We start from the raw sequence: 13353 nt of genomic DNA, 5'->3' as shown, positions 1-13353 counted from the left end.
GAGGAGCATACACACACACAGCATTCAATATCTCTTTATCAATTACAAATTTCACAGACATCATTCTGTCACTCGTTCTTACAACTTCCACTACGTTATCTTTCATTTCACTATCAGCAATTATACCAGCTCCATTTAGTAGTGTTACTACTCCCTGCATACCACAATTTGTATCCTTCACCTAGTTCTTTTGCCCTTTGTCCTTTCCACCTAGTTTCTTGAATGCAAGCAATTTGAACTCTTCTTCGTTTGAGCGCATCCACTAACTCCAGACTCTTACCTGTAAGACTATTAAGATTCCACGAACCTATCCTGATTTTTCTAACTTGCAATGGTGTTCCCCTGAGATAGTCCTCACGCAGAAATCCGAACAGAGGCTCATTTTACTTCCGGCATATTTTACCTCAGGAGATGCCATCATTTCAGTATAAGTTTTAACATTCATTGGAGAAGGTCTTTTCATTAATTAAGTCCTGAAAAGATTTTGTTCGGATATTTATGTCGCACTCTATGTTCATTATAAATCATCCCACTCTTATTTTTATCATTATTTATTTCTAACAATAGAAAATGCAGCCACATGAAACACATACACCTAGATCCCAAGAATATAAATTTAATCAAAAATTATATATTACAACCAAACAGTCCTCGTACGGGTGAAAGATATAATTTAAAAAGGAATCGGAGAGGGGTGCGTGCTGTCGCCACAATGGACCGTGATAGTGTGACGTCAAAACGTCAAAAAAGTTTCCAAACAAAGCAAAAGTTTGACGTCTGTGAATTGATGATATGCTTTTTCTCATAAGGATCTTTCAGTGCGTCACAGTTTTTCGATTTCTTTCTAACGCATTAAATTGTATGTGACAGAAAAAAACGCACGTCGGTGACATTTATAACATTTATTCTAGTTGTCAATAGATGGCGCTATAATCGAAAATAAAATAATTTGCGAATTATATAATAAATATATTTACGAATATAATCTGAACAATTTAAGACTATACAAATCAAAGAAAATGCCATTTTATAAATGCAATAAACACAATTGATTTCCAAATTGCAAATAAAATTTGACAACTGTCAGATTTAACCAAAATGTCATGTCACTAAAATGTATATTATCACGGACTTACCTTTTTTTCTATCATTTGTGACGCACTGAAAAATGCTCATGAAAAAAAGCATACACGTGATCTGTGAAATCATTTTTAATTTTATTTTTTTTACCAATAATCTGCACATTATTTCTAAAGACACAATCCTTGTTAGTCATATCAATCATATTGCTTTTAATTTTAAAAATGTCCTTACAAAAAATCAAGGATTTACACACTACATATAACTTACTGCGTTTTTTCAGGTTCTTAACCAGTCCTATATGAAAATATGGTGGGAAATATACTATAAGTATTGACTACAATCACAGGTACCCAACACATTACCATTTTGTAAAAATTAAACATCTTACAAGCAATAAATTCCAATTAAGTATAAAAATCAAAACAAACACCACGTGTGAATTTTTGCTTTGTTTGGAAACTTTTCAGAGTAGCCAACATTGATTTGACGTCACGACTATCACGGTCAATTATTTGATGTGTACCTACTCCCAACTAATATTTTAGGAGGCACTGTGGAAAAGAACTGGAGGTGTAATGATTGGAGGGAGTATCATTAATAACATAAGATTTGCAGACGATAACACAATCACGGCAGAGAATATAGACGGTTTACAAATTCTTCTAGAAATCAGAGATAAGAGATAGCAAAAAGATAAAAGAGAGGAAAACCCCTGTTGAGAACATCCATCTGACATTGGAGGTTAAACCGTTAGAGAGGGTCGATAAATATAAGTACCTCATCCTATTCATACTAATTTTTGCGTGAGTGTTAAAGTCCACTCCATAAGTTTGTATAGGTAAAATATATTGGTTATAAAAATTTCGCTTGAGATGCATGGGAATTGAACTTTTTATAATGTGGATTAGTTTTCCAAATGCTGCCTATGACAGGCCTATTCGCTCCGTGCGTGACCATAGTGGGGATACACAAAACTATGCCAGTGCCCGTAGCGGCGAAATATGACAACTTTGTCGAATAATGATTGAATAATATTTTTTTATTGGCGAATAATATGTATTTCGCTTACCTTATTATTGTCATTTTAATATTTATTATTTATATTTATATTTTCATACTGACTTTCTTTCCTTTACCGATCTAGTGATATATTCCTATCGTCATCTATTCCCATTTTGTGTTACACACACTCCACAAAATTACTAGTTCAATAGACCCAGCTAATGTTAAAATCTAGTACTAATAATTCACACTGCCTAATTGCTTACGATATACACTTCATTAATTTTAACACCGACAACTAAACTATAACGAAAAGTGAACAAAAAACCCTTAACATTGATATTTTCTTTAGAAAACTTCCAAATATCCGCTTTTTAATTTGACGTTTATTTGACACTAGAACTTATTGTTCGTATAATAAATTTTATCAAAAATGGTAAATAAATATTACATACTATCGTCAAATTATATGTCATATGTGTATCATATATTTAACGTCAAATTGTGTTCGCCAAAAATTTCAGGCGACTACGATAGGTGTCGCGTCAGTCATGCACGGAGCGAATTCGCTTCTGTATTTCATATGTTTGATTGTCTCTGCTTATTTTGATCTCGTGTCTCAGATATCTGTAAGTGTCTGTGTGCTGTATGGTATTATTTTCAACAGTTATATTTCCACTCATTACGATATTTGCCATAAGTTTAGTTTTCTCAAATTTTATTTTTAATCCTGCTCTATCAGACAGAGTTTTAAGCGAATGTATCTAAGATAGTGTATCCTGCAAGTTATCTGCGATTAACACAAGATCATCCGCAAAACCTTAGATGATTTAATCTTCCGTCTCTTCCTTCTCTTCCTTCTTCATATATTGATGCCCATATATTGCTATTGGTGTTCTTAAATAATGACTTTAGAGCTGCCCTGAACAATTTTGATGAACTAGTGTCTCCTTTATAGATTATGTCTTATTCCTCAACATAAGCTGAATTTTTCTGTGTCTTCGTGTAGTCGCATACTTGATGTAGCTTTCTCATAGATGCTTTTGATTAGTGACGTGTACTTGTGTATTCGGCTTTGCTGTTACTGTTTCAAACTCTACAGAATCAAAAGCCTTCTCGTAATCGACAAATGCAGGATCGAGTGGTATGTGGTAGTCGATGCATTTTTGAGTTAAAATCTTTATGGTATGCAAATGGTCATTTGTGCCATATTCTGCCCTGAAGCCTTTGGGCTGATAGAAATCAAATTTAGGTGTTACCCTCTTCATATTATCTTATTATTCTAGTCCAGGGTAATAAGGTTTTTCCCATGACACTCGAGCAGCCAGGGTACTGAAGCGTTTTTTCGACAGGTAATACCTATAAGAACAAATTGTTACTATTTGCTGCGTAGGATCTGGCGGCCATTTTTATTTATAAACAATTAAGTGTCAAAAAATGGCATTTTTCCCTTTTTTTTCAAATCAATGGAAAATAGTGAAACATGGTTTTTTTAGTACAAGTATCTTTGATATTATGGAAAAAACTTTAAAATGACATATTACAAAGTTTGATATACTCATTTATTGTTAATATAATTGCGAAAAAAGGTCGGAATTGCAAAAAAATATTTTTGCAATAACTGTTGTAAAAATTAGTGTACAGATTTGAAATTTTTGTCAAATGAGGGTTCTTTGGTGCTTAATATGTGATAAAAATTTCAAAGCGATTCATTCATTTTTTTAAATTTTATTTAAATTGTTTATCCCAGAGAGCATTTTTTTGTAATAACATAAGTCAGAAAAACATGACGTTAGAACCATTCCACAGGTGTCAAATGAAAGAGCATGAACTATATTTTCAACTTGGTTTTAAAAAAGCAAATAAAAAATGCATTTATTAGTAATAAATAATTATGCAAAAGTATCATAAATCTTTCTTTATAAACTTTTTATTTTGTTATATAAGAAATTATATATATTTATTACAATTTTTTATCAATTATGATATAAATAACATTACTTGGTAGTTGTGCACTTAAAACAGGGTAAAAAAGTTAATTTATTTGGAAAAAGTTATCCAAAAAGTTTATAAGGAAAGATTTACGATACTTTTGCATAATTATTTATTACTAATAAATGCAATTTTTATTCTATTTTTTTAAACCAAGTTGAAAATATAGTTAATGCTCTTTCATTTGACACCTGTGGAATGGTTCTAACGTCATGTTTTTCTGACTTATGTTATTACAAAAAAAATGCTCTCTGGGATAAACAATTTGAATAAAATTTAAACAATGGAATGAATCGCTTTGAAATTTTTATCACATATTAAGCACCAAAGAACCCTAATTTGACAAAAATTTCAAATATGTACACTAATTTTTACAACAGTTATTGCAAAAATATTTTTTTTTTGCAATTCCGACCTTTTTTCGCAATTATATTAACAATAAATGAGTATATCAAACTTTGTAATATGTCTAATATGTCATTTTAAAGCTTTTTCCATAATCTCAAAGATATTTATACTAAAATAATCATAAGTTTCACTGTTTTCCATTGATTTAAAAAAAAAGGGAAAAATGCCATTTTTTGACAGTTAATTGTTTATAAATAAAAATGGCCGCCAGATCCTACGCAGGAAATAGTTACAATTTGTTCCTATAGGTATTACTTGTCGAAAAAAACGCTTCAGTATTCTGGCTGCTGAAGTGTCGCGAACAGGGTATATTTTTGTCTTATTACCCTGGCCTATTCGTATTATATCGTATTATCGTATTATTAAGATTTTCATAAAAAGATTGTACATTATGTGTCAAGAAGCTGATGGGTCTAAAATTTTCTAATTTAGCAATGTCACATTTTTTGTGAAACAATACTATCACTGCATTGTTCCAGTCTTTTGGAATCGTACCGACATTTATTAAACGGTTCGCCTACTGATTTTAATAAAATTTCTTCTCCTGCTTTAATTGCCTCAATAACGAGTTCATCATCACCAGGCGATAGATGATTATTCATTTCCTAAAGCTGTTCTTACTTCTGACACTGTAATGGGTAAAAGTACTTCAGATCCCTGATTTATGAGAGTCCTTACTCGTGTCGGGAAATTGTCTTATTAGTCCAGCGCGCATCTGTTTTGAGATGGATGTTGAGAGATGACTCAATTTTTTTTTCAGAAATTGCTTGAAAATAACTCAAATAATAATATTTAAGTTATCCTCCCACTCAAAATGGTCCGGAACATTGTTTAAATAATCAAAATGTAAAAATATGAAGGAAAAATTCGATTTTTTTATTGGTTTTTTGATTATAACTTTAAAACTATTAATTTTTGAGAAAAGTTGTACTGACATAAAACTTGCGTAATTAAATTTCCTACAATACAAAATTAGTCAAAAATTTAGAAAATAATCACGCTTGTTGCAAAATAGCAATAATTGCGATAAAAACCATATAAAAACAAGTCTTCGCATTTTACACAACATTGTAAATTTCATTAAGATCGGTTTCATTAAGAACACATTTTGCAAAATAAATTTTGCAATCCAGCTTTCACAAAAAAAATTCAATTTTTTTAAATGTTGGAGGACTGAAAATAAAGCAGATAGCAAGTTGATTTTTTTGCTTATAGAAGTGTACTGTACCTTTCATTTGCAATTTGCAAAATTAAAATCGATTAATTACCACGGCGTCAGGAAATTTTTTAAATAAACATTAATTTTTGGTGCTACGCGCAGGACAGCGGTGTTCGATTCACACAAGTTGATTTCCACCAAAATTTCTTTCAATCTTTATCTAATATATTATTTTCTTACTCTATATTTTGTTTTATTTTAATATTTTAACTCCACAAAAATCAAACTAATTTGATTATTGTTTGTGAAATATTGTTTAAACAATTGCATATGTTTAAAAATAATAAACTTTTATTCTCTAAGTTAAAATATATGAACAAAGAAAATTTTTACTAAAAAAAGTGTTATTTCAAAAGATAGAGTATGTGTTTTTATTTTGCAATAAACAAATTTATTTATTTATATTGAAATGTAATAAAAATTAAAATGTATCAATCATTATCAAAGGTCATTGGAATGCCCAATCAGGGCAAACTATCCGCTGTCCTGCGCGTAGCACCAATAATTAATGTTTATTTAAAAAATTCCTGACGTTGTGGTAGTTAATCGATTTTAATTTTGCAAATTGCAAATAAAAGTTACAGTACACTTCTATACGCAAAAAAAATTCAACTTGCTCTCTGCTTTATTTTCAGTTGTAGCATTTTGAAAAAATGAATTTTTTTGCAAAAGCTGGATTCCAAAATTTATTTTGCAAAATCTACTGAACCGATCTTAATCAAATTTACAGTATTGTTTTACTGTATTTTCTGGGTGAAATATGAAGGTCCTAAGTGTAGCATAAATGGTTCAAAAACGTAAAATGCGAATACTTGTTTTTGTATGGTTTAGTGCTATTTTGCAACAAGGGTGACTATTTTTTAAATTTTTAACCAATTCTGTATTGTAGAAAATTTAATTACGCAACTTTTATGTTAATACAACTTTTCTCGGAAATAAATACTTTTAAATTTGTAATAAAAAAATGAAGGAAAAATTCGATTTTTTTTTTGACATTTTAATTGTTTGAACAATGTTCCGGACCTTTTTGAGAGGGAGGATAACTCAAATATTATTATTTGAGTTATTTTCAAGCAATTTCTGCAAAAATATTGAGTCACCTCTCAACGTCCAAATGTACTATTATTTTTACAGATGCGCCCTGGTCTATATGTCTTTGGCTGGTATAGAGGTCGTTATAAAACTCTCTAGTTATTTTCAGAATGTTTTGTTTATCTGTTGTTGCCTTTCCGTCTTTGTCGCTCAGTTTGTATATTTCTTTTTCACTTTGTGTGAGTTCTCTTTTCATTATCTTTAAACCTTTGTTCTCTTGTACTGTTTAAGTAATTACATTAGTATTATATCTTCTTAAATCTTTTTATAATTTCTGTTGAAATTATTTTATTTAGTTTTCTATATTCTTCTTTGTTTCACTTCTCTTTCTCGCTTAGGTTTCGTCGTATTTCCATGAGGGCTTTTGTATCTTTGCTAATCTTTTCTCTTTTGGTGTCATTTTTCTTGCCAGATTTGAGTTGTGCGTTTCTATTATAACCGAGTCTGTTATTAATTTATTGTAATCGTCTATACTTAGAGGTTTGAGATCATTACCCTGTAATGTTTCAGCTAAATTTTGAATGGCTTTTGGCTGATTTGGTACATTCCAAACTACACGTTTGCAACGGTTTGTCCTTTCTTTTTTAAGTTTATCGTTACTTTGGTCTTACTGGTCTGTGATCGCTTCCTGCGCTGATAGTTTATTGAGTACAGTTACATATTGAAGAATTTGTTTTTTGTCTGTTAATACATAATGATATTCGCTTTAAATTCTTCCGTCTGGACTAACCCATGTCCAATTTCTGTTCTGTTTCTTCTTAAGAAAGTGTTCATTGCATACAGTTTGTGTAGTAATAGACAGTTGGTAAACAGTTCTCCTCTTTCGTTCCTTACTCCGATTCCAAAATCTGCGATTGCCACTTCTTGGTCGTCCGTTTTCCCATCTCCCATTATCAGATTGTAATGGGCCGGTTTCTGCTTTTTTGCACTTTCTATTTCCACATAGAAGATTTCAACAATTTCAACTTCGTAATCGTTGTTGGGAGCATATACCTGGATTATTTTCAGATTCTATCTCTTACTTAGTCTTAGATTTATATACATAACTATTGCGGAAATGCAGACATTGTTCTGTACCTTTTTCTGTAAGTTTTTGTGTACCTATTACTCGTGTTGTCGATTCTGTTTCCCGTTTGCATCTAAACATTCCGTATATGTATTTGGAACCTAGAAGTTTTCTATTGGTTCATTGCAGCACGCGGTCATATTTTATCCAATAGGCGGCGAGGTTCCAAACGCATATACGGAATGTTATTCGGTGCCAAATTCATATACGGAATGTTAAATATTCGTACACCGAAAAAGATAAGTTTTTATTCTTCTTCTTCAGGTGCCATCTCCGCTACGGAGGTTGGCAATCATCATAGCTATTTTAATTTTTGAGGCAGTAGCTCTAAATAGTTGTTTCGAGCAGCATCCAAACCACTCTCTCAGGTTCTTCAACCATGAAATTCGTCTTCTTCCGATGCGCCTTCTGCCATCTATCTTTCCCTGCATTATGAGTCGTAGGATGCCATACTCGCCCCGCATCACATGTCCGAGATACTGTAGCTTCTTTTCTTTAATTGTAAGTTCAACGTCCTTTTCTTTACCTATTCTTCTCAGTACCTATTCTTTACCTATTCTCATTGTTTGTAACTCTATCTACCCAGGAAACCCTCATAATTTTTCTATGGGTCCACATTTCAAAGGCGTTAAGTCGTCTCATTGTCTCTACATTTAACGTCCATGATTCCACTCCATAGTATAGAACACTGTAGACGTAACATTTTGTTAGGCGTACTTTAAGAGCTAATGTTAAATCTTTGCTACATAGGACCTTTTTCATTTTTATAAAATTAGAACGTGCTTTTTCGATTCTGACTTTTATTTCTGCAGTGTAGTCATTATTTTCTGTTATAAGTTTTTATTAGAGTCTCTTAAAAGAAGATTGATTTTAAAATACTTGTTACTGTTTAATGAAAAAAAAAATAAAACAATTATAGTATTTGGAATGTTATTTGGTGTGAAATTCATATACGGTATGTTAAATATTCGTAGAACAAAAAGACGATTTTTATTATAGCCAGTGAAAATGAGACTGGTTTTTAATAATATATTTAATGATGCATTTATTTAATGATTTATTTAACGAGCATTTAATGATGGTCATTATGAAGCGAGTATAAGGGATACGAAACGAGCCGCCTAGCGGCGAGTTTCGTATGGAGTACGAGCTTCATAATGATAATTAAATGCACGTTGTATACACGATTTTTTCTATGATCGTTCACAAAAAAAATATATTCAAATTTATTAACTTTGTAACGCAAACAAATTAAGTAGTTTGTCAGTCTGACAGTTTGTTTACATATTGAGAACTGTCAAAGCGTATATATTTGACTCGCAATTGCTTACTGCGCGTGTGCCACCTTTATCGCGAATGTCATATCGCGATTCTATTGGTTAAAAATCTGTATCTTATTGAAAATCTGTATCATAATGAAGTTCATTATGATACAGGTAGGGACATCATAATTGATATATTATAGTATGAGAATAGAAAAATTATTGTTAATGTATTATTAAAGATCCGTAAGGAAAACGGTTTTCCTGTAGTGGGCTGTATACCATATAATACAAAAAAACGAATAAAGTCCTTTATAAAAGGTCTATATTTAAAATCCCTAAAAAGGGCTACATCACAGAACTAGTTTTCGATTGGTTGACCAATCATCACCAGTGTTTTCCTAAAATGAATATAACCTTCTAAAATGGTGCAAAGGTTTTAAAATTTTGAATAGAGTTAAAAAAAGTTGTACGTTATACTCACGTGATCTTACATGCTAACCACCAAAATATTTGTACTTATGTAATATATGTAAGTAAAATTTGTAATATTAAATTTTGGTGGTTAGCATGGTAAATTCACGTGAGTATAACCTACAACTTTTTTTAAACGTAGTCAAAATTTTAAAACCTTTGCATCATTTAATCAGGTTATATTATACTGGATATATTATTGAATAAAGGACTTTATTCGTTTTTTTGTAATATATGGTATACAGCCAACTACAGGAAAACCTTTTTCCTTGTGGATCTTTAATAATACAATAACAATAATTTTTCTATTCTCATCAGGGCCGGCGATAACATGCCTGCAAGGGATGCACTGCAGGCGGGCGCCCCTATTTGGGGGCGCCAAAATGAGCTTTTTTCTGCTGGTGTGATACAAAATATTAATTTAAAAGAAACTAAAGGGCGCCTATGCTAGTTTTGCAGGCGGGCGCCTGATACCCTAGCGCCGGTACTGATTATCATACTATAATATAATATTAATTATGATGTCACTACCTGTATCATAATAAACTTCATTATGATACAGATTTTTAACCAATAGAATCGCAATATGACATTTGCGATAAAGGTGGCACACGCGCAGTAACCAATGGCGAATCAAATACATACTCTTTGACAGTTCTCAATATGTAAACAAACTGTCAGACTGACAAACTACTTAATTTGCTTGCGTTACAAAATTAATAAATTTGAATATATTTTATATATTTTTTTGTGAATGATCATAGAAAAAATCGTGTATACAACTTGCACTTAATTATAATTATGAAGCTCGTACTCTATACGAAACTCGCCGCTAAGCGGTTCGTTTCGTATCCCTTATACTCGCTTCATAATGACCATCATTAAAAATGCTCGTTGCATAATATACTATTAAAAACCAGTCTCAATGTAATTGGCTTTAATAAAAATAGTCTTTTAGTTCTACGAATATTTAACATACCGTTTATGAATTTCGCACCAAATAACATTCCAAATACTATAATTGTTTTATTTTTATTTATTAATACAGTAACAAGTATTTTAAAATTAATCTCCTTTTAATAGACTATAATAACAACTTATCTTTTTCGATGTACGAATATTTAACATTCCGTATATGAATTTGGCACCGAATGACATTCCGTATATGCGTTTGGAACCTCGCCGCCTATTGGTTAAAATATGACCGCGTGCTGCAACGAACCAATAGAAAACTCCTAGGTTCCAAATACATATACGGAATGTTTAGATGCTTCCCGTTTATAGTGGAATATGTTGCCTGACTTTAGTTTAACCTGATCTTCACCTCTTCTTAAGACTTCGCTAATTCCTATTTTACATGTCTGAGTTCTTCCTCCAGTCCGTAATTTTCTTATATTTATATAAGTTTCTTACATTATACATAATTATATGCAACGCTCGTCGTTCTTGGTAGCCTCCTACAACGCAAGGATGTTTCTCACCCTATGCTTGCTGTCTGTGAATCCTACCGCTATCTTGGTTGAAAACAAGCGAGCTACCGGGAACTGAGGGCCCTTTTCTTGAATGTATGTTCATGTTGAGGGAGTTTTGACATTTAAACACCACGCTTGCCGTGCGGGTTGGTTTGGGAAATTGGTATGATATGGTGTATTGGGTAGCAATGGGGTTAGGATATGATTTATCCCCACAGAAGTTAAGAGAGAATCAAGGCTTGCGTAGGGCAGGGTCATATCCCTGAAGTAAGTCTGTCCTCCACGGGGATTGTGGAAGAGTATCTACCTGCTACCGCTCAACAACTTACTCATGATACTATATTCTAATTAAATCTCAAATTTTAATTACCTTAGCAGCTGAACCATGAAATAGACGTATAGCGTAGTCAGTGCCAATAATAATACATTCAACATTAAAATCTTGAATAATTTTACAGCCATGCCTTTCGTTGAATGGCCGTGGAATAATCAGAGTCACTACAAATTCTAAGCACACACAAATTATTACAAGATGAAAATACCAAGAAAGAGGAAAAAAGGATAAAACGTTAATGAGATCTGGAAATATTTCAATGAAAATTAAACACTGCAACCGAATATTATCATGGGAAACGCAAACTAGTTTTGGAAAATCTGTTGTTCCTTGTGTTGGTAATATGAAAGCAACTGTTCGTTTAGGATCTGCAATATTTACTGGTCGGAATTTTTCGTCTTCTTTGTGGTTAAGCAGTTTACTGAACTCCGATATACCTGAAAAATAAATGTTAAAATAGTGGAATCTAAATACCTAATATTGAAAATAAACAAAGAAGTATTTACGAAAGAACGTTAAAATACTTATCATAGGTATTATCTTTAATTAGTATAACGAATAAATATGTTTATGTTTAAAATTTAGGTATAGTGGGAAAAATGAAAGAATACCCATGAACGATCACATTAATCACTTATTTTGTATTTGCTGTCTTTTTCTATAACAAACATTTGTTATTTATAGAAAATGACAGCAAATACAAAATAACTGATTGATGTGATCGTTCATGGGTATTCTTTCATTTTTCCGACTGTATCCTGAAAATTGATTTACATATAATACGATTAAAAAATATAATCAATTAAGTCCTTTTTGTTTCTCTACTAATTTTATACGTTGGAAAGAGGCTTTCGATAGATTTTTTTCTAATTCTGCTGTAAAATTTTTCAACGAAAACTCAAGGAGAGTGGCTAATACAATATCTAAAGAAGGATATCCTGGTCAGTTTAATATTTTTAGGGAGTAGGATATATACGTAAATTTGAGCTGGTCTGAGGATTTAATACCATATTCAATAAAAAAAATAAAAAGGAAAAGATTCCTCTCATTGGCTGTATACCATAATAAAAAACTTACTAAGGAAGTAAAACTTCACTTGTAGGTAAATGGTATATAAATTTATTAAAATTTTTATCTAAAATGATCCAAATTGGATAAAAGTGGGTACATCTATAGTACAAAAATCACACAAAGGTTTTCGGACCAATCAGTCCATCATCAGGTGGTACAAACCTAAAATAAGCAAACCACTGCATTACAAAAGGCCAAGATGAAATTTTGACTGTTTGAAAGTTAGGAAAATTAAAGCATGTGGTTACTTACTTTAGATCCAAAGTAGTTGGAACTAGCTACATAGTTAGGTCAAAAGACCTTATTGTTACAATAATTATGCCATTTCGGCTACAACAATGTCGACAATAAGTCGATGTTTAAAGAATTTAAAAATGCAGCGATATTAAAATGTGGTCTTCATCTTGGCTTCAAACTGACAGACTGAAATATGACATTAAACGAATATTGACAAGACTTTCTAGGTAGGGAATTTTATGTGTATGCAGTTATTTTGTATTTTAGAAATGCAAAAATATTATTACTTATATACCTATATGAATTTAATTAGCCATTAAATAAATGAGTGAGAATAAACAACTTGAATAATTAATAGTAACATAAAATTATTTATGATAATTTAATGAAGATTGAAAGCGAAAATTTTGCCAACAAGGTAATGACGTCACTTGTTCGAAAAGAAGAGCAGAATAAAGAAAAATATAATAAAGAAAAATAAAAGGAAATTTATTATATGATAAATATAAGGTAAAGGAATTAGTGAATAAATCTGGAGTTTGGCTGTTATGAAATGTAGTTTAAGTTAATAATCAAAGTGTAAAGTTAAGAGTATAACTGGTTGTCTGAATTTATGTAGATAAGACAGGGTGAATAAAACA

General features: G+C 31.3%; 1 protein-coding gene across 4 annotated transcripts in view; it reads right to left on the bottom strand.

Moving 5' to 3' along the window:
* Positions 1–13353, bottom strand: part of LOC114327938 (luciferin 4-monooxygenase-like) — a 141113-nt gene that overhangs the window by 43522 nt on the left and 84238 nt on the right. For all 4 annotated transcript variants that reach the window (XM_028276657.2, XM_028276654.2, XM_028276658.2 and 1 more), the window contains one exon: positions 11441–11841. In XM_028276657.2, coding sequence (XP_028132458.2) covers positions 11441–11841 — 401 coding nt within the window. The remainder of the gene's footprint in view (positions 1–11440; positions 11842–13353) is intronic.

This window comes from Diabrotica virgifera, chromosome 6 (genome assembly GCF_917563875.1).
Source record: "Diabrotica virgifera virgifera chromosome 6, PGI_DIABVI_V3a".
Classification (NCBI taxonomy): Eukaryota; Metazoa; Arthropoda; class Insecta; order Coleoptera; family Chrysomelidae; genus Diabrotica; species Diabrotica virgifera.
The sequence above is the reverse complement of the archived record's forward strand: the minus strand, read 5'-3'. Positions and strand labels throughout refer to the sequence as shown.